Here is a 25,922-nt window from a genome sequence, read left to right as displayed (position 1 = left end):
TGTGTGTAGTCACGTGATGTACGTTTTCAGCAGTGTAGTGTGGACGGAGAGTTGTTCAGAAACGCTTGGTGAAATGCCAGCGAATCGTTTTCATTCTAGAACGCTGTTTTAAAACTGAAACGTATTAGTGTACACGGGGCCAAAGAGGTGATTGGGCTTTCGCTGTTAGGTGCTGGATTAAGGTTCCACCTCACATTAGACAAACTCCAACTTTACATGTTTTTAAGAATTTCTTGAAAGTGTATCTTCTTTTCTTAGCCTTTGAGCATTCTGAATGTTTGAAGTTTTAGTTATGTGTTGTGTGATTTGTCATTTTAATTAGTGTTTAATTAGTGTTTGGGAAAAGCTGTGTTGTGTAAAAAAAAAGCTATATAAATAAAAATAAACTAAAAACTAATGGTCGTTTTGGGAAAGACAGCTATTGGGATAAAATGTGTTATTAATTGTGGAAATAACACACATGTAGTTTGACTTAATTTGTTAAATATTGTATGTATTAGATTCACGTAAATATTCGAATGCTTTCATGAGTAATATCTTTATGATTATTTATTTATTTATTTCAAATAAAAGTCTAAATCTCAGACAGTCTAAAAAAGATAAAATCATGATAAACTGTTTCCAAAAATACTTAGTGTTTTATTAGTTGTTTTTTATATATAGTAAGTTTTGCATTGTTATTAATATTATTATTATTATTATTATTATTATTATTATTATTATTATTATTATTATTATTATTATTATTATTATTATTATAGTTGTTTACATTACAGCAATGGGCTGCAAGATGGCGCAGTGGGTAGCACGTTCGCCTACAGCAAGAAGGTCGCTGGTTCAAGCCTGGGCTGGGTCAGTTGACGTTTCTGTGTGGTGTTTGCATGTTCTCCCCGTGTTAGCGTGGGTTTCTCCGGGTTTCCCCCACTAGTCCAAAGACAAATTGTCCGTAGTGTGTGTGTGTGTGAATGAGTGTGTATGGGTGTTTTCATGTGATGAGTTGCAGATGGAAGGGCATCTGCTGCATAAAACATGCTGGATAAGTTGGCGGTTCATTCTGCTGTGGCGACCCCTGATTAATAAAGGGACTAAGCCGAAAATAATATAAATGAATGAACATTACAGCAATTATACACACTAAACAGTAATAATAATATAATAATAATAGGAATGTGTGTGTGTGTGTGCAGCATCATAAACGCATCGTCATAAGTGAGGTAATCCATTAAGTAATAGCTTTTCCTTGCAATACAACATTGACGTCTCTCGGATTAAAATAAATAAATAAATAAAAAGCAGCATCCTAAAGCCTCTCGGTGTAACCCTCTGTTCTCTATTCCCCCCGCCCTCTGTGTGTGTTTCTATTTCCACACACTGTCCAATAGCAGCTGATGTCACTATTGGCAGCCGCATCATTTCCACATGACTGAGCCACTGGAGGAAATCACCATCTGAATGCGTCTCTATAGGTTTATTGGAAAGCGGATCTGCTGCTATTTTAACTTTATCGACATTTTCTCACCACACCTCTTTTGAAAGAGTCAGCAATGTTCTCTTCATCCAGATCTTCTCTACTCTCGCCCTGGACCTCCATGGAGCAGGCAGACTCAGAGGCTCTGGATATCAGCACCAAAGTGCAGCTGCATGGGGTTTTGTGGAAGAGACCATTCGGGAGACCCTCTGCCAAGTGGTCCCGCAGGTAACAGACAGTACACACACTATTGCACAAAAGTTTGGGATCAGAACTGTTTTTAAGCAATACAAATATTCTTTTCAAATAAGCCAATGATGCATTTGTTTGATCTCGATTCGGTACAAATTGTACAATGTTACTACATTTCTGTTTTATTGAGTAGTATGAAATGTATTTAATCATGTCATTTCAATTGTAATATGAAAAAGAACAATTTATTTTTAATATCATTAGTGTTGTTGTTTTTTTATTTTGCAGTAAAAAATGCATTTAGTCTTGTGATATCGATTGTAATATAATGGTTTAAAGGTCAAGAATAATGTATTATTATTATTATTATTATTATTATTATTATTATTATTAGTGTTGTTTTTTATTTTCTAGAATAAAATGTATTTAATCTTGTGATATCAATTGTAGTATAATGATTTAAATCTCAAGAATCATTTATTATTATTGTTATTATTATTAATATTATTTTTTGTATTATTATTATTATTATTATTATTATTATTAGTGTTGTTTTTTATTTTAAATTGTATTTAATCTTGTGATATCAATTGTAGTATAATGATTTAAATCTCAAGAATCATTTATTATTATTATTGTTATTATTATTATTATTATTATTATTATTATTATTATTATTATTATTATTATTATTATTAGTGTTGTTTTTTATTTTAAATTGTATTTAATCTTGTGATATCAATTGTAGTATAATGATTTAAATCTCAAGAATCATTTATTATTATTATTATTATTATTATTATTATTAATGATGTTTTTTTATTTTCTAAAATAAAATTTATTTTATCTTGTGATATCAATTGTAATATAATGATTTAAATCTCAAGAATTATTTATTATTTTTATTATTATTATTATTATTATTATTATTATTATTATTATTAGTCTTGTTTTTATTTTCTAGTTGAAAATGTACTTTATCTTGTGATATCAATTGTAGTGTAATGATTTAAAGGTCAAGAATCATTTATTATTATTATTATTATTATTATTATTATTATTATTATTATTATTATTATTATTATTATTATTAATATTATTATTATTATTATTATTATTAGTGTTGTTTTTTATTTTCTAGAATGAAATGTATTTTATCTTGTGATATCAATTGTAGTATATTGATTTAAATCTCAAGAATCATTTATTATTATTATTATTATTATTATTGTTATTATTATTATTATTATTATTATTGTTGTTATTGTTAATATCATTTTTAGTATTATTATTATTATTATTATCATTATTATTATTATTATTATTATTATTATTATTATTATTATTATTATTGTTATTGTTATTGTTAATATTATTTTTAGTATTATTATTATTATTATTATTATTATTATTATTGTTATTGTTATTGTTATTGTTAATATTATTTTTAGTATTATTATTATTATTATTATTATTATTATTATTATTATTATTATTAGTGTTATTGTTAATATTATTTTTAGTATTATTATAATTATTATTATTAATGATGTTTTTGTTTTCTAGAATAAAATGTATTCAATCTTGTGATATCAACTGTAGTATAATGATTTAAAGCTCAAGAATCATTCATCATTTTTATTATTATTATTATTAATGTTGTTTTTATTTTCTAGTATAAAATGTATTTAATATTGTGATATCAATTGTAATAACATGATTTAAAGCTCAAAAATAAGTTATAATAATAATAATAATAATTATTATTATTATTATTAATGATGTTTTTTTATTTTCTAGAATAAAATGTATTTAATGTTGTGATATAAATTGTAATATAATGATTTAAAGCTCAAGAATCATTTATTATTATTTTTTATTATTATTATTATTATTAATTATGTTTTTATTTTCTAGTATAAAATGTATTTAATATTGTAATATCAATTGTAATAACATTATTTAAAGCTCAAAAATAATTTATAATAATAATAATTATTATTATTATTATTATTATTATTAATGATGTTTTTTATTTTCTAAAATAAAATGTATTTAATATTGTGATATAAATTGTAATATAATGATTTAAAGATCAAGAATCATTTATTATTTTTTACTGTTGTTGTATTTATTTTATTTGTTTTATTATCAATATAGAAAACTAATGTTTCAAGAATTTATGTGTATATGGGTGTGTGTGTGTGTGTGTGTGTGTATATGTGTGTGTGTGTGTGTGTGTGTGTGTGTGTGTGTGGAGGGGGCGGGGGGGGGTTGGGTTGAATGGATACAGTCCCATTGAAATGTATTATTTTACCTATATATTTATTGTAGATGTATTAACTATTATTCAACAAGACCACTTTAAATTGTTGGAAGTAAAGACATGTATAGTGTAAAAAAAACAATTTCAACAAATAAATACTTACAAAATTATGAAGTAGAGATCAAATGTTTTCAACATTTTACATTGAAATGGTTAAAATAACATAAACATATGTTGTTATAACTTATTAATCATAAAATCTTCTACTGTGTAACTGACTATAATAGAACAGCTAATCCCCATATTATAATGATATGAAGGATCATGACAAATAAGACTGGATTAATAATGCTGAATGTTTTTAATCAGCTTTGAATCACAGCAATAAATGACATTTTAAACTACATTCAAAATGAAAATGTTTCATTTAAACGTTTACTACATTTATTTATTTGTTCATTCATTCATTCATTCATTCATACATACAAATAAATATTTTCTTCTTTTAAAAACATTCTGGTCCTCCTGATCCCAAAGTTTTTGACCTGTATTGTATGCCAAAATAAACCTAAAACGCTTTTGTTATTAGATATAAAGGGAACCTTCTTTACTTAGCAGTTTATCATGTGTTTGTCAGGTGTTTGTTGTTCAGTCAGTACAGTGATGCCTTAAAAAGTGCTTTTGCTTGTTGCGAAAATGAGTTTAAGCATATTATATTTTTGTGTAGTGCACTTTAAAAGCTTTATGGCTTAGACGATATCGAGTAACCCGTCATTATGATGCCTTTAAAGCTGAGTAAGTTAAATCTACGAGGACGCTCTGTGCTGCCGGTGAGTTTTTGTACATTAGAGCTCATAGAGATCAATTCCAGGAAACATCCATCTGAATGTTAAATTTATGGTCATCTGGTGATTTGAAGAAAGCGGTGGAGGGGTTTTATGTCAGATTGTTTGTTATGTGCTCTGGGGTCATTGTTGGATTTCTTGTTGCAATAATTACTGCCTCTATTTGTGCTTTTATAACAGATTCTTCATCATCAAGGAAAGTTTTTTGTTGTATTATGCTGAGAATGAGAAAAAAAGCTTCGAGACCAATAGATACTTCAACATCCATCCCAAGGTACGCACATATTTGCATTTCACTTCTACCCTATTAAAAATAAAGGTTCTTTATTGGACCTGGGCGGGCCAAGTCGGAGCACTCGATCTAGTGCCCTAGCTCTGCTCTGGTTGGAGAAATTCTAAATACAACCAAAACACTCCATTACAATTGGCTTAAGATTGGCAAGCAAAATTCTGGATATTGCAACCTGCAGAAAACAGGTTCTTTATTGACATTTTTCCATGTGGAACCCTTAAAGTGATAGCTCACCTGAAATTCTGTCATCATTTACTCACCCTTCACCAACCCGTTTGAGTTTTTTTCAAACTCTGATTGAATGTTGAAAACTTAACAACTCATTTCCATAGTATTTGCTTTTCCTACTATGGAAGTCAACGGTTAAATGTTCCTAACATTCTTCAAAGTATCTTTTTTTGTGTGTTCAACAGAAGAAAAAAAAACTCATAAAGGTTTGGACAATACATTCTCACTCCTGACTCCTCACATGTTGTATTACAACGTGTAGCATCCTCCAATGCTTTTGGTCCTTTACATTACGGTTTGTGTGTATTTGTAAAATACGAATCATTTTGTACAAATGGATACGTTCAGAAATAATACCTAAACCTACACACTTCTAAAAAACATAAATAAGCAGCAGGCAAAAAAAGGTGAAGTCACATGTGTTTATTGCAAAAACAACTATGTAAAAGTGATACAATTACTGATACATCAATATGTGATGAGTCGGGATATGATAACACTTTACTTGAATGGGTGTTCATGAGACTGTCACAACACCTTTGTTCAGGGGTGGGCAAAGTCGGTCCTGGAGGGCCGGTGTCCTGCACAGTTTAGCTCCAACTCTGATCAAACACACCTGGTTATAGATAATTAGTGATCTTGAAGACACTGATTAGCATGTTTAGGTGTGTTTGATTAGAGTTGAAGCTAAACTATGCAGGACACTGGCCCTCCAGGACCGAGCTTGCCCACCCCTGCCTTTGTTACATAACATGTTTCATAAATGTTAATGAGATTGTGTGCATGCTTATGGCAACTATCATTAAGTGTTATTTGCTCAGTTAAATCCAGTGTCATTTTAAATCCAAAAGTGACATTGTTTGAGATGTCTTTGTAGCTTGACGTTCTTGCAGCTTGACGTAGGAGTGCGGTCTCCCCGCCCACCAATATTGATTGACAGGCGCGCCATCATATCCTCTGTTTGTTGTTTCACGGTCGCCATTTTCAGCTTGTGAGTCAAAGCGATGTCACCAAAGAAACACCCTTGCTCTATTTTTAGATGTAAGGCTCATTGGGCTCAACACAAGATCAACATTCACCACATGATCGCTTTCTTCGGCGCCATTGTTTGTAACTTTAGGTGGGTTTGCAAACATGTGTACTTTTCATTGCGTCTTCCTTAAACTTCAGCCGTTTGCATTTTCTGCAGTCATAGAAGCTCCCTGCGATCTTAACTAGGTGCAGTTGAAAAGTGCATGCGAGTTGCCTAGCGTGCATGTCCCGCCATTGAAAATAACGAGCTTGCCTGCAGGTCACACACCAGAAGCGCCGCTCGGCGACGTGCAGTCCCATCAATTTTCGAATTCTGAACATAGGTTTCTATTAGGGTACACACACCAGCGCCTCAGGTCGGCGGCTGTCCGCGGCGCCCAGCCACGACTCAGGACACTGTTCATATTTCTGCCACGCCACAGAGCGCCATCTGAATAGTTGCCTGTTAAATTAAACAAAGACACAAATGATTTTGTAGTCTCTGCATGATCTGTGTCCGAGTCGTACATGTACAGATGAATGCACTTATGTTACTTCTCTCTGTCTGCCTGTCTGATGCCAATCACAAAGCGGGGGAGCTCTTGGCTCCGCCCCCTAGTTAAGTTGAGCGGGAAGTCGAAACTAATTTTCATGTGAAGCAACACACCCCTAAAACAACGACCTGTGTATACACCCCCAAAATGACACTTTTAACACATTATAATAAAAAATCTGAATTGTATTTTGAACTGAACATAAACTGGCACACTCAGAAGAGCAATAATATTAATATTAAATCATAAAAAGGGGTAAAATAGGTGCCCTTTAATGATTGTTGTCATAAGCTTGGATAAAATCTCCTTCATGTCCTGTCATGATTATAAAAGATTCACCACATATATTAAGGCCTTGTAAACACTGCCTTCAAGTAAAGATTTAACCAAAAAAAAAAAAAACATGAGCAATGAGAATGCATATATATATATATATATATATATATATATATATATATATATATATATATATATATATATATATATATATATATATAATATATATATATATATATATATATATATATATATATATATATATATATAATTATATATAATTAAAATATATATATAATTTTTTTTTTCCTTCTCTCCATGTAAGGGAGTGATTCCATTAGGTGGATGCATTGTTGAGGCAAGAGAAGATCAAGGCATGCCCTTCGCCATGGTTATCAATCATGAGGACTTCACTGTAAATAATTTTCTTCTCTGTTTTATATACTTACACTGACATCTGGCTGATTCTAGAATTGCAGGTACATTTTGCATATTCTAGATCAGGTGTGCCCAAACTCCAGTGTCTTGCAGAGTTTAGCTCCAACGTGCTTCAACACACCTGCCAGGATTTTTTTATTATGCTAGTTAGAGCTTGATTAGCTGCTTCAGGTGTGTCTAATTGAGGTTGAAGCTAAACTCCGCAGGACACTGGCTGGCCCTCCTGGACCAGGTTTGGGCACCCCTTGTCCTAGATAAACCTACCTACCTACCCTATTTTTTTTATTTTTGCAATGGGCGATGCAATGGCGCAGTGGGTAGCGCTGTCACCTCACAGCAAGAAGCTCACTAGTTTGAGTCTCGGCTGGGTCAGTTAGTGTTTCTGTGTGGAGTTTGCATGTTCTCCCCGTGTTCGTGTGGGTTTCCTCCAGCTGCTCCGGTTTCCCCCACAGTCCAAAGACTGGTGGTATAGGTGAATTGGGTAAGCCAAATTGTCCGTAGTGTATGTGTGTGGATGAGTGTGTATGGATGTTTCCCAGTTATGGGTTGCAGCTGGAAGGGCATCTGCTGCATAAAACATGTGCTGGATAAGTTGGTGGTTCATTCCGCTGTGGCGATCCCAGATTAGGACTAAGGGTCTAAGATAAAAAAATGAATGAATAAATGAATTTTGGCAATGAAATAGTTTTGTATAATAATCCAGATTGAATCTGAGTTTTGAAAAATAGCATAAATTGAATCAAGTTATCTAAAAAAAAATTATTTTATATGTATTTACGGACATTTTGTCTTCAAAATATGAACTTGAAGAGACCCACTATACCTAATGTATATAAGACTTTCTCCGCCTTTGTAAATAATAGCCTGAAACATCAATTTTTCTGTAGTATGTGAAAAAAAAAAATCTTGTCAACCATGTTACATTGCTTCTACAAAAAGGCATAAATATCTTTAAAACCCAATGTCAACTCTGTTATTGTCAACTCCGTTATTTTTAGTGGTTAAAAAAGATTACCAATAATTTAAGCAACAATCAGTAACAGAATCAAATGTTCTCAAACACATTTAAGCCTTTTGCATTTCTAATAAAGGATTCACTTTACTGTAAATAATGCATTATGTTCTATATTACTCAATCATTCTTTGGCTAAGTCCCTTATTTATCAGGGGTCGCCGCACAGAATGAACCGCCTCTATATTATTTGATTTAAAGCAAAATAAATGGAAAATTGATGCTTGAAATGAGCTGCTTTATATTTATTTTTTAGTCATTCATTCATTCATTGTAATTTATTTAGTTAAGCTGCAGGTAAATTGCAACCTTATTTTTTATTTATTGTAAGATTGAGTACCTCACAATAACCTCACCACTGATTACTTCCAGGAAATACAATAAAATATCAATAAAAGTTAAGGTTGTTAGATGTTTCTGCTTATTTTATTCAGGGAAACATAGTTCTGGCTGCTGAATCAGTGTCAGAGCAGAGCCAGTGGGTGGAGATGCTGCAAGAGTCAGGAAAAGTGTGAGTGACCAAAATTATACCAACATAAAATAAAAATTCATTTTATTAAGGTATTTCATTTTTAAAATAGTTTGTTTGCAATGTTATATACAGTTTACATTTATTGATTTATTTCCTTTAAAGCACATGGAAGAATGCACAGTTGGGCGAAGCTATGATTGAGAGTCTTGAGGCTCAGGGGTTACAGCTTGCTAAGGAAAAGCAAGAATACCTTGGTATGACTTTTTGCTCTTTTTCATTCACTTTTTAAAATAGTAAACATATATTTTCATGAGATCCAGACTGTTAAGAGTGACCTGTTCTGTCTGTGTTGATTTTGGTAGATAAACTCATGGAGGAAACCGAGGAACTGTGCTTGCAAAGAGAACAGAAAGCTGTATGTTTTCTATTTTTGATCAATTTACACCCGCAGATGTTCAATTCTTGTTTATTACATATATTATACTTCGTCTGTTTGTGCACAGCTACGGTACTTTTAAATATGTTTTCCATGTTTATTAAAAGTGATTGGTGAATTAATATGTCTGTGCATTCATGTGAGTGTATCTGTGTTTTGGAAGGAGCTGGAGAGACTGAATCAGTTGCTGGAGGAGGAAAAGCAAAAGTTTGAGGAAGTGGTCCAAGAGCTGAGAACAGAACAAGAGCAAATTAAACTGTAAGGGCTCTATTTTAACGATCTAGATGCAAAGTCCAAAGCGCAGCATGCAAAAGCATTAAGGACGTGTCAGTATCCACTTTTGCTATTTTAAAGACAGAAAAATCCACTCTGTGCCACGGCGCATGGTCTAACAGGGTTGAGCTTATTCTCTTAATGAGTTATAGGTGTTTTTTGAGCATAATGTCCTTTTAAACCAATCAGAGTCTCATCTCCCATTCACTTTAGGGTGCCTTTACACTAGCACTTTTGGTCCGCACGCGCTTTCATTTGACGTCATGGTATGGTAGGTTTAGCTAGTGTGAATGTGTCTTCTGAACTCAGGTGCGCACCTGTGAACCGTACCCGAGTCCGCCTGAAAGAGGTGGTCTAGGGTACGGTTCATGCGAACTCTGGTCCGATTCACTTCTGATGTGAATGCAATTGTACCAAATAACAGAAGTGAACCGCCAACTGTACAACAAACTATCGTTTTCATAACGTTCGTTCGTGTGTGTGTGTGTCACATTTCGTACCTTGGTAACAAGCGGGACATAGCCACGGCAAACCCAGTGATACACATTGATGTCTGCTTGTCTCCTCCAAAAACAGCTTCTGCAGACTCTGTGATGTTCTGAATGTTTATAATATTTTTGTACGGCAGATGGACATGAGTCGCTTTCTGTATGTCCAAAACTATAAGATTCATTAAAAGCAAATCGACCGGGATGTGCAGAAGTCTTTCCATTTTGGCAATTTGCTTTCGTGACTTTACACCTAGCAACAGCCAAAGGATGGAGGTGAACTGCCAACTGTACAACAAACTATCGTTTTTATAACATTCATTCCTGTGTGTCTTTGTGTGTGTGTGTGTGTGTGTGTGTGTGTGTGTGTGTGTCACGTTTTGTACCTAGGTGACAAACGGGACCGAGCCAGGGCAAATACAGTGATAATATCTGCTTGTCTCCTCCAAACACAGCTTCTGCAGACACTGTGTGATGTTCTGAATGTTTATAATATTTTTGCGGCAGATGGACGCGAGTCGCTTTCTCTATGTCCAAAACCAAAAGATTCAGTAAAAGCAGAATGACCTCGAATGCGATGTGCTGACGTCACTTCATACTGTCACCTAGCAACAGACGTAAACAGCCAGGGTTCAGAAGGAAAAAAGACAGTGTGAAAACAAACCAACCTAGAGGGTGGCAAGGGGGGCCAGTCGAACTTGGGTACGGTCCAGGCAAATGAACCAAGTGTGAAAGCACCCTAAGAGTCAGTTGCCTCGCACCATGGCGGACATTGTAAGTGGGAAAAACTGAGCGCTTCACTAGCAAGAAAACAGTTAAGCAAATCATCTGCAGCGCAGATGAGAGAATGAGCCTCCTCATTCTTTACTTTTACTTTCTCTCTTTCGTGGATAAGGAACCGTGTTGTACGCACAGACATCCATCAGCCTACATAATTCATTTAGTTTGTTAAGCGCAAATATTTGTTTCAAAACTATTTCTAAATTTAGTTCTAATTTCCAGCAAATGAATAAATGAACAATAATAACAAAGTGTGGTCAAAAAACTGCGTTATATCCAAACACACATGCCTTGCCCCATATGGTCCAAAACCCGACAGGTGGACAAATCTAAGCTTGTTTTTAATAAAACAAATATAAATATGCATATAATAAATAAAATAGTAAAAAGCGCTGCACTGTTTGGATGCTCTGTGTTTGTCTGAAGTAATTAGTCTACCGTTAAGACTGAAATGTGTATATTCAGCCTGATCTCACGAGAAAACGTAAGTATTTTACGTTTTGACAGTTTAGTGGCTAATTCGTATGAATTCGTACGAGTTCAGTCGTACGAAATTGTATGATTTTAAAAAGGAGGCGTGGCACCTAATGCCACCCCTAAACCCAATCGTCATTGGCGGATGAGCAAATCGTACTAAATTGTGCGAATTAGATCGTACGAATTTGTACAAATTAGATCGTACGAATTCGTTCGAATTAGCCACTAAATCAAAAAGTTACGAATTGCCGTGAGATTGTGTTGGTATATTGCATACAAAGTGTGAAGCAGATTTGTTAGTTCTACTTACATGAATCGCGGTGCGCTTTGACATTCGGAAAAGTTCAGATGTTTTTCAGCTATAGGTGTAGCTGGAAAATGCCAACTGCCTCTATTGGAAATAACAAACTTACACCCAAAGCTTATTGGCATTACAAAACTTCATTCATTCATTTTCTTGTCGGCTTAGTCCCTTTAAGAATCTGGGGTCGCCACAGTGGAATGAACCGCCAACTTATCCAGCATTTGTTTTACGCAGTGCATGCACTTCCAGCCAAAACACATCTCTGGGGAACATCCATACACACTCATACACTACGGACAATTTAGCCTACCCAATTCACCTATACCACATGTCTTTGGACTGTGGGGGAAACCGGAACACCCGGAGGAAACCCACGCGAACGCAGGGAGACCATACGAACTCCACACAGAAATGCCAACTGACCCAGCCGAGGCTCGAACCAGCGACCTTCTTACTGTGAGGCGACAGCACTACATACTGCGCCACTGCATCGCTCTTAATCATTATTGACAATGGTGTACGGTCAATGAATACTGATACCGATATCTCCCAGCCCTAATAGAGAGCTCCTTCTAGTGAATCTGTCATCTAAAACAAGCAACCGAATGTAAACGGAGTAGTGTATTTTACTTTCACAGTAATGTAGGTTGTGGCATGTATTTCCAATAGAAGCCTGGGCTGATATCACTCGTTCAGATTGATTGTGCAGTTTATCCTGAATACAGATTAAGATCTGAACGTGTTCTTCTCTTCTGTGTTGGTAGAGATCTGGACGGAACTGCTCAGTGTCTGAAAGGAGTGGAAAATGAGAAAGAGGAGCTTCATAATCTTTCCACACTTCTGCAGAAGTCCTTAGAGGTAGCAAACACAATATTTAAAGCAATCATGAAGTTGTTTTATAGGCCTAATATGAGAACGTTGAGACTGAGATGGGTCATAGTAGCACTTTACAGTCAAGTTCTGTTTATAAATGATGAGGTTGCAGTGCAATTTGCCATGACTGAAAAAGTCAAGATGACAAAAGCATGACGGTGTCTCTTCAGGAGTTATCCCAGGAGAAAAAGCGCACCCTCGAGCTGCTGCGAGAAAGAGGACAGGATGTGGCTGAAACAGGAAGCGATCGTCGGGGATCTTTAGACTCCCAGAATCCTCAGGTGCAGCTTCAGGGCAACCTGCGGCAAATCGAGGAGCAGATGAGGAGCCTGCTGAAAGAGAAAGAACAAGCAGAAGAGAGGTGAGGTGATCTGGTTAAGAAGAGTATTTCATGCTTATTTCCAGATTTAGACTTCTGGGATTTAAGTGATAGTTCACCCAAAACATCAAGTTCTTTTATAATTTATTTTCCATCCACCTGTTAAAAAACATTATATAATGATGTAATATATATATAAAAAAAGAAAATACATTTCAGTCCAGCTACTATTCTATCATAATAGAGGTGAAAATTTTCTAAATAAATGTAAAATTATAAATATAAATAAATTATAAATATATATCGTTGAATTATTATTAGCCCTCTGAATTATTAGCCCCCCTGTTTATTTCCCCCCGGTTTCTGTTTAATGGGGAGAAAAAAATTTCAATACATTTTAAAATATAATAGTTTTAATAACTCATTTCTAATAACTGATTTATTTATCTTTGCCATGATGACAGTAAATAATATTTGACCAGATATTTTTCAGGACACTTCTATACAGATTAAAGTGACATTTAAATGCTTAACTATGTTATTTAGGTTAACTAGGCAGGTTAGGGTAATTAGGCAAGTTATTGTATAACGATTGTTTGTTCAGTAGACCATCGGGAAAAAAATATAGCGTAAAGGGGCTTTAAAATAAATAATTTTGTCCTTAAAATGGGTTTTAAAAAATTTAAAACTGCTTTTATTCTAGCCGAAATAAAACAAATAAGACTTTCTCCGGAAGAAAAAATATTATCAGACATACTGTGAAAATTTCCTTGCTCTGTTAAACATCATTTCTTAAAATATTTTTAAAAAATGTACGTATAATGTATGCATATAATATTTGGAACCCCACTTGTGAAAACAGATAGTTTGTACAGGACAGGAAGTGCATTAGTGACAATGGAAATGTACATTGATCCCTAAATAAGCCAGTCTATTGATTAGATGTGAGTGAAGCAGAAAACAAAAAGAGTGGATTGACTAGTGGGGCTGAATGACCTCAAAACAAGGATTTATATAAATGTGACTCTGCTGTTCGGTCCATTATGCATGAGACAACAAGATTTTCAATTACAACTTGATAAAATGTCATTGATTTCTTCACTATGTTAAAAATAAATCTTATATCATCACCATACTGACACAGACGAAAGTTATTTTCAAAAAAAGTGACACACAGTATACTAGTGATCACATTGACTGATAAATGCTTAATAATATTATGAAGGATTTATTTTCCAATCGGCTAATACAAAATGACTGAGCAGATTTTTGTTTATGAAGTGACAGAAAAAAATAGCAGTGGTATATTTTGCATTTGAATTATAAAGGGGTTCACACATTGGATGAGATGCTTAGCGCTACATATTTTAAATAAAACTATATATATATATATATATATATATATATATATATATATATATATATCAGTTTGTTCTTCTTTTATATAAAACCATATGAAGTTCTTTTTTTTACAAAAGCATCTCACTGCTCGTGTTAACTTCCCGTTTTACTGATAATCACACGGCTAACAAGATCACTGACAGTAAACTAAAACTGTCTCTTGGTGTCACTATTATCCAATTTCAAATACAATAATTTCCCAAACACAATTAATAACATATGAAATGATTTATAACCAAAATATATTTCCACAAAAAACAACAAAACATTTATATTATAGGAAAATAAAACCCTTTACGTTGACAGCTACAGCATCTCTGGCATCTCGTCTCCTCCTTTATTAATCCAAATCTTCTCTCTGTCTCCCCCTGCAGGCTGAAAGAGAATGAAAAGCGAGCCAAAGTTCTGCAGGAGGAGAGAGAGTTTTATTCTTCTCAGTCTCAAGCTCTCCAGCAGTCCCTCACACAGCTCACTGCAGACAAACAACACACAGAGGAAGAGCTGAAGGTAAATTGCGTAAAATAAAACAGTCAATTTAAATGTGAGATGGATTGAAAGAATTCTTTTTAATATTAGCCTAATATTTTATTGTTGTTATTATTATTATTATTATTATTATTATTATTATTATTATTATTATTATTATTATTATATTTTAATGTGTGTACTATGATATTTTTGCAACATTATTATGTTGCATGCAGCTTATGTATTACATTACCTCTTCTCCATATCTGGATCATCTTTTAGCACTTCCAGGTGAATTACAGAAATTGAATTCCACAATTAGTAGATTATTTTTCAACTCTGTTATTGTGATACTTCAGTAAATCTCTCATTCACTTTCTAAATACAATATTATGCTATAGACATTAAAAAAAATCTAGACATGCTGTTTTAGACATGCTGAGTGGTATCTGGTTTGAGATTAGCATCCTGAGCTAAAGCACAAAATGGTGGAAATGTCAACTCTGTTACTGTCAAACTCAGAACCTTTAACAATAAGTTAAACAGTAATTAGTAACAGAATCAAAAGCTTCATATCACATTTAAGCCTTTAGAATTATTTTAGCTTAATAATGAATTCAGTGGGAGACGCAGTGGCACAGTAGGTAGTGCTTTAGCCTCACAGCAAGAAGCTCACTGGTTTGAGCCTCGGCTGGGTCGGTTGGCGTTTGTGGAGATGGCATGTTCTCCCTGCGTTCGTGTGGGTTTCCTCTGGGTGCTCCGGTTTCCCCTACAGTCCAAATTCATGCGGTATAGGTGAATTAGGTAGGCTAAATTGTCCGTAGTGTATGAGTGTGTATGATTGTTTCCCAGAGATGGTTTGTGGCTGGAAGGGCATCCACTGCGTAAAGCATGTACTGGATAAGTTGGTTCCTGATATAGATAAAGGTCCTGAGTCAAAAAGAAAATGAATGAATGAATTAATTAATTCAGTTTGTGTAAATTAATTATTATTATTATTATTTTGTATACAGTATCATTCCAGCTTATAGAAAATGAATGGAACATGCTTGAAATGTATCCACAATTTAGGAATGAGTCAAATATGACAGGCAAAATGTGACTTAATTACGGGGGTTGGACAATGAAACTGAAACAGTCCAGTTTAGTGTTGGAGGATTCATGGCCACATTTGGCCAGCCTGGTGGCCAATCTTCATTGATTGCACATTCTACCAGTAAGACCAAGAGTGTGAAGGTTTAATTAGCAGGGTAATAGCACAGTTTTGCTTAAAATATTGCAATGCACACAGCATTATGGGTGACATATCAGTTCAAAACAGGACAAAATGTTGGTGTGCATTTGATGGTGCATCTATGACTAAGACAGCAAGTCTTTGTGATCTATTAAGAGCCACAATATCCAGTGTAATGTTTGTATACCACTAAGAAGGATGAACCACATTCAACAAAAATAATTACAAGTGGAAGCTGAAAGGGACGTCTGGGTGATATTGAAGTTGAACATCTCCTATGGCCTTAACAGTCACCAGACTCTAACATTATTAAGCCACTTTGGGGTGTTTTGGAGAAGCAAATCAGGAAATGTTTTCTTTTAGCATCACATAGTGACCTAGCGAATATTCTGCCAGAAGAATGATTCAAAATCCCTTTGGCCACTGTGTAGGACTTGTATCTGTCATTCCCAAGACATACTGATGCTGAATTGGCAGCAAAAGGAGGCCTTATGCCATACTAATGAATTATTGGTATAAACCTTGTAAGTGAAGAAGTGTACCAACACAAATGAGAAAACCTAAATAGTGAAAACAAAATGTTCCTGTGTAGTTCATCAGTCCAGGACACATTTATAAAAGGCAGATATATATATATATATAGAAAGGCAGTTGACGACAATTTGATTATCACAACCAGTGCTTAATTTAATTTAATTGGGGGGGAAGTAAAGAGTGGGGGTGCCTGTGAGTAGGGGGATCGGTAAAATGAGGTGTTGAGCCACAAATTAAGCCCTGATCGCAACATAATCAAGATATGAAATTAGTTCAGAAGAATGTGAAAATGCTTTATGAAACCACCAATCAGTCATAGAGGCAAAAAACTGTATTTTTTTTTTTTTTGATTATTTGTCAGTCATCTTTACACATTCGATTTAAATGGGTCCTATTTTATTCATTTTTAAAGGGTTGATTCTGTGTTTTGGCAGCACTATAACATTCTTTTATGCCTGGTGGTTTAATATGTTTTGCTTAGATTTTTCTTTGGCACTAATGGCTCGGCTTCATTGAGTCATTTGTTGCAGTATTTGTAAATAAATTTCTTTTTAGAAACATTTAACTTTTTATTTATTTATTTTATTTATTTATTTAGTTTTTAATGCCCAAACGTTGCCACACTGGCTAACCGATTTAAATATGTGAAAAAGCATAATAGGACCCCATAATAGGACCCCATTATGAACCCCTAAAATGAGCCAGTGTCTGATCAGAATTCAGTGTAAAGATGTTTTGCTGCATTAAACAGTTAACGCAAATGCACATTTTATAATTCTGTGCTCCTTTGCTGTGTAAAGATTCTTTACACAGGGTCTAAGGGTCAAACAACAAAAAATAAGGTCAAGAATCTTGGTGTGACTCTGGAGTCAGATCTGAGTTTCAATAGTCATGTCAAAGCAGTTAGTAAATCAGCATACTATCATCTCACAAACATTGCAAGAATTAGATGCTTTGTTTCCAGTGAAGACTTAGAGAAACTTGTTCATGCTTTTATCAGCAGCAGGGTGGATTACTGTAACGGCCTCCTTACTGGCCTTCCCAAAAAGACAGTCAGACAGTTACAGCTCATCCAGAACGCTGCGGCCAGAATTCTGACCAGAACCAGGAAATCAGAGCACATCACACCTGTCCTCAGGTCTTTACACTGGCTCCCAGTTACATTCAGAATAGATTTTAAAGTATTATTACTGGTCTATAAATCACTAAATGGCCTAGGACCTCAATACATTACAGATATGCTCACTGAATACAACCCAACAGATCACTCAGATCTTTAGGACCAAATAAACTAGAAATTCCAAGAGTTCAGTCAAAGCAGGGTGAATCGGCCTTCAGCAACTACACCCCTCGCTGCTGGAATCAGCTTCCAGAAATGATCAGATGTGCTCCAACATTAGGCACATTCAAATCAAGACTGAAAACACATCTGTTTAGCTGTGCCTTTACTGAATGAGCACTGTGCTACGTCCGACAGATCGAACTATTATGTTTTTCTCTTCTTTTTAATTCTTTTATAACACATTTTATCAGTTTTATGCTTATTTATTTTATTTTTTTAACCATTTTTATTATTTGTTTTTATGTTTCTTATACTTGTTTCTTTTATTCCTGTTTATGTAAAGCACTTTGAATTGCCACTGTGTATGAAATGTGCTATATAAACAAACTTGCCTAGCCTTGCCTAATACTACTGTGCTATAGTATTTTTACAGCATTATCAGATTTCCTCTTCTCCATCTCTGCATCATCTTATATAACGTCTCAGTGATATAAAAATCAATTGAAATTCTATAAACACCCATGACTGGACTGTCTCCTTCTCAGTAACTTGCATCTCTTGATAATGTGCATTATATGTTGTTTGTGTGTATCAGGCAGAGATGGAGTCTCGTGTGGAACTTGAGCGTAGGCTGAAACTGGCTGAGGAGGCTCTTCAAGATTTAGAGCAGGGTCTAAATACAATAGAACGCAGCCGCGAGAGGAATGAACGAATGAAAGGAGACGTCAGCCAACTGCGCAGTGAGTACATTACACCAGCCATGCTTTAAATAATATTGAGTTTATTTTTTTATTTGTGATGCCAAACCAGAAAACAGCTCGTAACAACTATGAACATACTGAAATAGATAAAATACAGAACGTTTTTTACAATATGAAGGTTAAAGATTGAGAAACTATAGACAAAATAACATCATCTTTGTTTCTGTAGAGTGATGTTCCTTTTTGTAGAGACTATACATTTTTATGTAGATTTAAGGCAACACGTAGGAATTATTGTTAATTAGAAAAGTCTAAATTGTAGGCTTCCCAATTACATTTACAGTTGAAACTAGAAGTTTACACACACTCTAAAAAAAGGAACATTTTTTTAAATGTCTGATGGTAAATCATACTAAATGTTTACTATTTTAGGTCCGTTAGGATTACCTAAATGATTTACATTTGCTAAATGCCAGAATAATGAGAGAATTGTTAATAGAATTTTTTATTAATTTCTAGACAGTCAAAAGTTTACATGCATTTCCCTGGTATTTTTTAGCTTTGCTTTTAAACTGTATAACTTTGGTCAAGTGTTTTGGGTATCCTTCCACAAGCTTCTCACAATAGTTAGACGGAATTTTGGCCCATTCCTCCTGACAGAATTGGTGTAAATGTATCAGATTTGTTGGCTGGCTTGCTCGCACAAGCTTTTTCAACTCTGCCCACAAATTGTCTATAGGATTGAGATCAGGACTTTGTGATGGCCACTCCAAAACATTCACTCTGTTGTCCTTAAAGCACATTTTAACTAATTTAGCAGTATGCTTAGGGTCATGGTCTGTTTGGAAGACCCATTTGTGGCCAAGTTTTAATTTCCTGGCTGATGTCTTGAGATGTTGCTGTGTTGAGATGTTCTTTCTTCATAATGCCATCTATGCATAGGCGGAGGGTGAACAAACTCCAGGGTAAGGCTAAGATATGTGCTGCCCTCATAGGCGGAGGGTGAACAAACTCCAGGGTAAGGCTAAGATATGTGCTGCCCTCATAGGCGGAGGGTGAACAAACTCCAGGGTAAGGCTAAGATATGTGCTGCCCTCATAGGCGGAGGGTGAACAAACTCCAGGGTAAGGCTAAGATATGTGCTGCCCTCATAGGCGGAGGGTGAACAAACTCCAGGGTAAGGCTAAGATATGTGCTGCCCTCATAGGCGGAGGTTAAACAAACTCCAGGGTAAGGCTAAGATATGTGCTGCCCTCATAGGCGGAGGGTGAACAAACTCCAGGGTAATATTTGTGCTGCCCTTTAATGCATTTAAAAAGATTTGCGACCGACCAAGAAGAGGTTTTAACAAAAGCACCGCCTATCAACAAACGTCTATTATATTCAAATGGCACATTAAATTATTTAATTAAACTCACTCACTGATCTACACTACCAGTCAAAAGTTTGGGGTCAGTTAATTTATTTTTTATTATTATTACTTTTATTTAAAAATATAATTAAAATTATTCTGTTCATCAAGGCGGCATTTATTAAATATAAAAATATTGTTAAATACTTATTTATTAAATATTTATTTATTACTCACTGAAAGCAGTTTCAAATGAAATTATTACTACTTGTTGCTTTTATCGAAAACCGAACTTGTGATTCAGCAATAAATATTTGACCTTTAAAATATAAAACTCCAAACGATTGCCTAAACAAGATTACTACACTATAGGCTAGACTACGTTACAATGAAACTACCAATTAAATGCTGAAAACAAGTTAAACCGGTGTAATATATTATAATACCTCTCTCGTAATACTCATTTGTCATTTTATTACTTATGTCCTTGACCAGCAAAACAAAATAGTCCGCTGGCCAGCACTTTTGGTTTGGTTTTCAGAGCTGCTACGAACTCCAGTAATAAACAGCGCTCACCAGTGCAACATGCGGAGTTGGACAGTTCCATTTTTGTGCGGAGGGGGACTTGAAATTTGATTGACAAACTTACAATAACCAAAGCGTTGTGTTAATCATCAAAATTAAATTACATTCATATTACGCCTTACGTACGCCAACTGTATTAGTAGATATATTATATGAGAGACTTTGTTTACAAAAAAAGTTGATCTGACTGGATTTGCATTGTAAACATTATATAAAAGTGATTATTTTTTATTTCATTTTTTATTGTTTTTAGTGACTACACTCTCAAAATCATTTCAGATGAATCCGCAGATGTTTTACTAACATCTGTGCAGAAATAGCTAAACAAATAAAATAAAAATTCAGCACATCATGTCTGGCCTAAGTTGTTAGTTAAGTCGGTCCTCAGGTTAAGAGGAAATGCTGCAGTAATAAACATTTCTGTTGGCAAACTTTGGATTTGGATGAGCTTGACTTTATAAAATGACTATTTGTATCTTATTTTGTAATTGAAAGAAGAGTGGAAGATCAAACTCAGATCATAACAAACCAGAGTCACAAACACCCAGGCTACAAATACATCATTTTTACATTACATATAATGTTTTGCATTACATAAACTGGACAAAAAACCTTCTTTTGAAAGCTCTTTAAACCCATAGCTATCTAAATGATTGTATTATTTTCAAATATCTAGATCAAAATGAAGTGGCTTTAGTCAACTCCGTATGAACTGATTTTTGGGTCTTGTTCTCCCAGAGTTCTTTGAGGAATGTATCTGTGCTGCCGAGATCGAGGCCAAGTTGCCATCTATAATGAAGAATGCAGTGTATCTGCATAAAGCTGCTGCTCGACGGATCAAAAGCTGTCGTGTCCAGAGACGGGCCTCCAGACATCATTGGTGTAAGTCTTACATGCATGAACACACAATCAAATTATACGTTTACACATTCTATATGCGCACACACAATCAGATTATATCTTTATAAAGTGCCGTTCATTGTTACTTCCTATAAAGCTGAATATTTGTGCTTGTAATTTGAGAAGTCCGTCATTTATTGCTAGAACTTGAGTAACACACTCTAAAAATGCTTCTTAAGAATTGCTTTAACTCAATTTTGGGTAAAATATGGGCAAACCTGACCATTGGGTTCGAAATTTAAGATAAAAATGTAGCAAATTGTTGGCTTTGTTTTTATCATATACAGTTATTAGAATTATTAGCCCCCCTGTTTATTTTTTCCCCAATTTCTGTTTAACGGAGAGATTTTTTCAGCACACTTCTAAACATAATAGTTTTAATAACCCATCTCTAATAACTGATTTATTTTATCTTTGTCATTATGACAGTAAATAATATTAGACTAGATATTCTTCAAGACACTTCTCTACAGCTTAAAGTGACATTTAAAGGCTTAACTAGGTTAATTAGGTTAACTAGGCAGGTTAGGGTAATTAGGAATTTTATTGTATATCGATGGTTTACTCTGTAGACTATTGAAAAATATATAGCTTAAACAGGCTAATAATTTTGACCTTAAAATGTTTAATAAAAAACGTAAAACTGCTTTTATTCTAGCCGAAATAAAACAAATAAGACTTTCTCCAGAAGAAAAAATATAGAGATATACTGTATATTCAGACATACTGTGAAAATTTCCGTGCTCTGGTAAACATGATTTGGGAAATATTTAAAAAAGAAAAAAATCAAAGGGGGACTTCAACTGCATGTGAATAAAATACTTTCTGATTAATTTTAGCATTTCAAGTTGTATTGTGTTAAAGTATCATTGGGTAAAATTATAAATTGCCAAATTTGAGAAAGTTAACAAGTGCACAGATATACAGTGGGTACAGAAATATTCAGACCTCCTTACATTTTTCACTTCTCTCTTTTTGTTATATTGCAGCCATTTGCTAAAATCATTTAAGTTTATTTTTGCCTTCATTAATGTACACACAGCACCCCACGTTGACAGAAAAACACAGAATTGTGGACATTTTTGCAGATTTATAAAAAAAGAAAAACTGAAATATGACATGGCCTTGAGTATTCCTAAATATCCCTTTGCTGTCACACTCATATATATTAACTTAGGTGCTGTCCATTTCTTCTGATTTTATATATATATATATATATATATATATATGATAAAGGATGTTTAACAGAGCAAGGAAATTTTCACAGTATGCTCGATAATATTTTTTCTTCTGGTGAAAGTCTTATTTATTTTTTTTCGGCAAGAATAAAAGCAGTTTATACACTTTTTAAAACCATTTTAAGATCAAAATTATTAGCCCCTTTAAGCTATATATTTTTCCTTAGTCTACAGAACAAACCATCATTATACAATAACTTGCCTAATTACCCTAACCTGCCTAGTTAACCTAATTAACCTAGTTAAGCCTTTAAATGTCACTTTAAGCTGTATACAAGAGTCTTGAAAAATATCTAGTCAAATATTATGTACTGTCATCATGGCAAAGATAAAATAAATCAGTTATTAGAAATGAGTTATTAAAACTATTATGATTAGAAATATCTCTACTGAAAAAAACAGCTTAAACCAGTCTAGGCTGGTTGGCTGGTTTTAGCTGGTTGACCAGCTGGTTTTAGAGGGGTGTTGGCCACTTTCAGGCTGGTTTCCAGCCATTTCCAGCCTGGTCTTAGCTGGTCAGGCTGGAAAATGACTAGCTAAAACCAGCTTGACCAACTTGCCAGGCTGGAAGCCCAGCCAAAACCAGCTATGTCCAGCTTAAACCAGGCTGGTCAAGCTGGTTTTAGCTGGATTTAGCTGGTCATTTTCCAGCCTGACCAGCTAAGACCAGGCTGGAAATGGCTGGAAACCAGCCTGAAATTGGCCAAAACCCCTCTAAAACCAGGCTGGTCAACCAGCTAAAACCAGCCAACGAGCCTAGGCTGGTTTAAGCTGGATTTTTCAGCAGGGATGTTAAAAAAAATCTTCTCGGTTAAACAGAAATTGGAAAAAAAAATAAACAAGTGGCCAAAAATTCTGGGGGGCTAATAATTCTGACTTCAACTGTATATTGTATGTATATACCCCAGCTGCTCTATTTTTTAAAGGTTCCATTTACATTACTCTGTGTATATAATCTAACTCCTCATCACATGTTCTTCCCTGGCTTCCTGTGCACAGTGAAACACTCTCAGTCATTTGCCTCCTCTCGTGGAGCCTCCTCAACCAGCCTTGAAGAGCTGAGAGAAACGGCTCGCCGTCTGACTTCAGACAGCTGCTTGAGACAGAAAGCCTACAAGATCATGACCCGCCAGAAGACCCTTCAGTCTGAAGACTAGCCGCAATATGACTGAGAGAAGGACCTGAAGAAGCAGTTAAGTTGAAAGTGTAGCGATGATTCAGTAAGGGCAACCTACAAATGCAGTCTTCTGTTGATTCCTAATGGATTCTGTCCTTTTTTTCTGTACACTGTAGTATCATTAAATATGGAATGTCAATTATTTGCTTTCAATCAAAATAAAATAACTTATACAAGGCTTCCTGTACAATCGCTTTCAAAAAGTGTAATTAAACCTAAGGTAAACTGTGATTAAAGTTGAAAACAGAATTATTAACCTTCCTGTGAATAATTAGACAGAAGGGCTGATAACTTAGCCATCTATACAGTACAACACAACCAATCAAATGTTAAGAATTTATTTTTATTTTTAAATACAGATGTTCAAAAGAGTAGTTTCTGTTGTTTCTCAAGCAAGTATAACCCTGCATATCCCCCTTTCATAAATGACAAATCTTTTGTGGAAGCAATGAAGCATCTGCTGCCTACATGGAAACACTAGATTTCCATTACAGTAATAAAAGAGTGGTGCTAAGACAAAAATATAGCAATTTGATAAGATATTCCTTTGTTACAGGTAAAATAAGGAAGCTACAATCATCTTCATGTCATGGCAGATATTATGAGTCAAATCAGCATGTGTAATTTATTTACTGTCATTTAAGCGTTGCTTTGTCAAGAGTCCTAAGAGCTTCCAGAAACATTCAGAAATGTATGAACTTATGAGTTATGAATTATTATTTATTATCTCCACTAATAAGGAATAGCAGATCCAGCACCACTATGTTGGCTCCATTTGAAAGCTACAAATGTAACATGTGATATACAACAAGGTACACAGGTGGTTTGTGGTTTTGCGATATTAAATGCGACTCTGGACTATAAAACCAGTCATGAAGGTCAATGTTTGGAAATATGAGATTTATACATCATCTGGAAAAATAATATCTCTCCATTCATGAATGGTTTGTTTAGAAATCTGAAATCTGAGCGTTAAAAAAAATCTAAATATTGATTCGTCCAAATACATTTCTTATCAATACATGATACTACAAAAACATTATGTTGTGGTGTAATTATAGTGTGAAATTTACAAAATGTCTTTATTTAATGTCTTTTATTTAATTTTATTTAATTTATGATCTTCATTTATTAAATATATATATTTTTTTTGCATTAAAGGAAAATTAGTAATTTTGACCCATATGATGTATTTGAGCTAATCCTACAAATATACCTGTTCAACTTAAAAAATTCACGTGAAATGGAAGTTGTTGAGACTTTTATTTCATTATGTTGAATGATTCATTATGTGTATTTTCTAAAGGGTGGCTCACACTATGCGATTTTATATATATATATATATATATATATATATATATATATATATATATATATATATGATCCTGAATGATTGTAGCATGTCAGACTGCACGAACATGGCTCCAATGTCACACTGAAAGATCTCAGCTGTCATAAAGTCAGACTGAACGACAATGAAGACGTGCCAAACATGAAAGAAAACATTCGAGGTCATCCACCCATGACACTTTCACTCTCCAGCGTTCTGAAATGATTCCTCACAGCAAACGTAAACAATCTGTAGCGGCAATATTGTACACAGTTAGTCTCAATAATAAAACACGGAATAAAAAAAAAACTGTTTTGACATTTCCCCACGGTCATTTGAATTGTCGCATGGATTGCGATATTAAATTTGTCGCTCCTATTGGTTCTTGGATTGACGCTCATCGCAGCTGTTGTCACACTGCAGGAAAGTGTCTGAAATTTTGACACTGCCAGAACGTCATGGGAGGGAAAATCTGATCGCAACAGGCCCTAAGCGGCTGTCAGTGAACATGTCAAACCAACAATCAAAGATCACCAAGCCAAGGATTTCAGAAATTTAGGATTTCCCAAATTTGTGTCAGATGACAAAATCCTGGCTGAAATCTCACAATGTGAGCAGGGCTTAACTGATTCTGAATATTGAGTCGGAGGTGGGACTGTCTTTGGGCCCTATCATACACCTGGCGCAGTAATAATTTCCACGATGTGTTGCTATTTT

General features: G+C 34.4%; 1 protein-coding gene across 1 annotated transcript; it reads left to right on the top strand.

The window, feature by feature from the left end:
• The first annotated feature begins 1,210 nt into the window (after positions 1 to 1,210).
• plekhd1 (pleckstrin homology domain containing, family D (with coiled-coil domains) member 1) lies at positions 1,211 to 24,831 on the top strand. Its single transcript, XM_056476344.1, has 13 exons — positions 1,211 to 1,696; positions 4,952 to 5,045; positions 7,458 to 7,547; positions 9,017 to 9,093; positions 9,217 to 9,308; positions 9,417 to 9,469; positions 9,654 to 9,748; positions 12,577 to 12,670; positions 12,856 to 13,046; positions 14,780 to 14,912; positions 18,519 to 18,663; positions 21,299 to 21,442; positions 23,698 to 24,831. The coding sequence occupies exons 1-13, from the start codon at positions 1,545 to 1,547 to the stop codon at positions 23,853 to 23,855; spliced, it is 1,518 nt and encodes a 505-aa protein (XP_056332319.1). The 5' UTR covers positions 1,211 to 1,544; the 3' UTR covers positions 23,856 to 24,831.
• The last annotated feature ends 1,091 nt before the right edge of the window (positions 24,832 to 25,922 follow it).

The sequence above is a fragment of the Danio aesculapii genome, chromosome 17 (assembly GCF_903798145.1).
Source record: "Danio aesculapii chromosome 17, fDanAes4.1, whole genome shotgun sequence".
In the NCBI taxonomy this organism is placed as follows: Eukaryota; Metazoa; Chordata; class Actinopteri; order Cypriniformes; family Danionidae; genus Danio; species Danio aesculapii.
The sequence above is the reverse complement of the archived record's forward strand: the minus strand, read 5'-3'. Positions and strand labels throughout refer to the sequence as shown.

What these genes read in the sequence shown, in the direction of transcription:
- plekhd1 (XM_056476344.1), top strand. Translation starts at nt 1,545, where the DNA reads ATGTTCTCTTCATCCAGATCTTCTCTACTCTCGCCCTGGACCTCCATG. An exon ending in GGAAAAGCAAGAATACCTTG is followed by an intron (nt 9,309 to 9,416) that starts GTATGACTTTTT and finishes TGATTTTGGTAG; the next exon opens with ATAAACTCATGGAGGAAACC. An exon ending in ACACAGAGGAAGAGCTGAAG is followed by an intron (nt 14,913 to 18,518) that starts GTAAATTGCGTA and finishes TGTGTGTATCAG; the next exon opens with GCAGAGATGGAGTCTCGTGT.